The sequence below is a fragment of the Macrosteles quadrilineatus genome, unplaced genomic scaffold (genome assembly GCF_028750875.1).
Source record: "Macrosteles quadrilineatus isolate MER2022 unplaced genomic scaffold, UCM_ALF_1.0 Scaffold_3__2_contigs__length_128488019, whole genome shotgun sequence".
In the NCBI taxonomy this organism is placed as follows: domain Eukaryota; kingdom Metazoa; phylum Arthropoda; class Insecta; order Hemiptera; family Cicadellidae; genus Macrosteles; species Macrosteles quadrilineatus.
The window spans coordinates 82,335,352-82,336,681 of NW_026542596.1; the positions used below are offsets into that span (position 1 = coordinate 82,335,352).

Genomic DNA, 1,330 nt, shown 5'->3' on the forward strand with positions numbered 1-1,330 from the left:
GGATAAAATAAAACTTAATCTAAGCAAACTTGCTGATCATGAAAATATTAAATGAAGGTTTACTAATCGGATCGATATTTACAATCGATATTAGGGCAGTTCAGTTAATAAACTGTGCCCGGTATCCGTTACATACTGCCCACTACACCCCCTTCCACTAATACCACTTCCTTGAATCAGTATTACGCTCTGGGGAGTCAAATGGCACTCGGGCCTATCTTACGGTTTTGACAGTTAATCCCCACGGGAAAAAATAGGACGACACTCACTCCGCTTCCAACCGTTGACAGTTCAACGATGTAAATAATACTTTGTCTTCGTGATATAGCACCAAACATTTTTGTATGTCCGATGTTTAGTTAGTTACTTGATACTACAATAGATTATAAAGAAGTAGTAGTGTCTACGCTTTAATCTATAATACTACACAATGACGAAGATAAAGAATCCAATGAGAGATGTATAGTTTACAATCAATGTGAGCGAAGGATGTGGAGCATCAGTGATCTTCATCGCAGCATCACTGAATCGTTTGTCCTCTACTTGACATTGTAGCTCTACAGCTCGTGGACACTCAGTTGTGAAACCATTGTTCCGATCTTCGCTTGAGTCTATTGTTTGAATATTAGTACACGTATCAAAGAGATCTTACCTGCCTCTCCTTGCTCTGTGATTAGATGTAGACACGTAACAGAAGAAGCTTTTTCACTTTGGTAAAAGAAGCGTATTGATTTGTGCAATTTCAATACGCCATAATTTGTTCCTACTGTACAAACATAACTTTTCTCAGAATGGTTGATTAGTTACTAGTTTAAGGCATATATACAATTAAATAGTGTTTTGTTTCTTCTAGTGAATACTACATGTTGTTCAAAGGTTTATTGCGAACATTTTCTATCACGATGGTAAAAAACAATACACTGTATTACTGTACACGGTGTGTACTGGTGTATTTTTTTTTACCACCGTGATGGAAAATGTCCGCAATAAACCTTTGAACAACATTAACTCACCATCAGCACCAATGAACTTCAAACAAAGAATACTACATGTCACGATTGTAAAACTTTTTCTCCTCGTTCAAAATCCCTTTTGTTTCTCAAATAGACAATCTACCTCTACAACTTTATGTAGCCTAAACGGCCTTATTATGTATCCAAAGTCAATGGTGATAGGCGAGATTTTAACCCTGATTCCTCGGACAGAAGTGTCGTCCTCAAACCCGTCTACCAGCCACTCACTTTGTGTTAATCCTAGTGTATATCTAATTAGAAATGCTTGTCTGCAAAATGGATGAGACGATAGGCAATACCAATCAGTTAGGTCTCTG

The 1,330-nt window shown here is 37.4% G+C and overlaps 1 protein-coding gene across 1 annotated transcript in view; it reads left to right on the top strand.

The window, feature by feature from the left end:
- Positions 1–609, top strand: part of LOC128989329 (uncharacterized) — a 510,234-nt gene extending 509,625 nt beyond the window's left edge. Inside the window, exon 30 of the mRNA XM_054411209.1 lies at positions 556–609. Within this exon, the coding sequence (XP_054267184.1) occupies positions 556–609 (54 nt within the window). The remainder of the gene's footprint in view (positions 1–555) is intronic.
- The last annotated feature ends 721 nt before the right edge of the window (positions 610–1,330 follow it).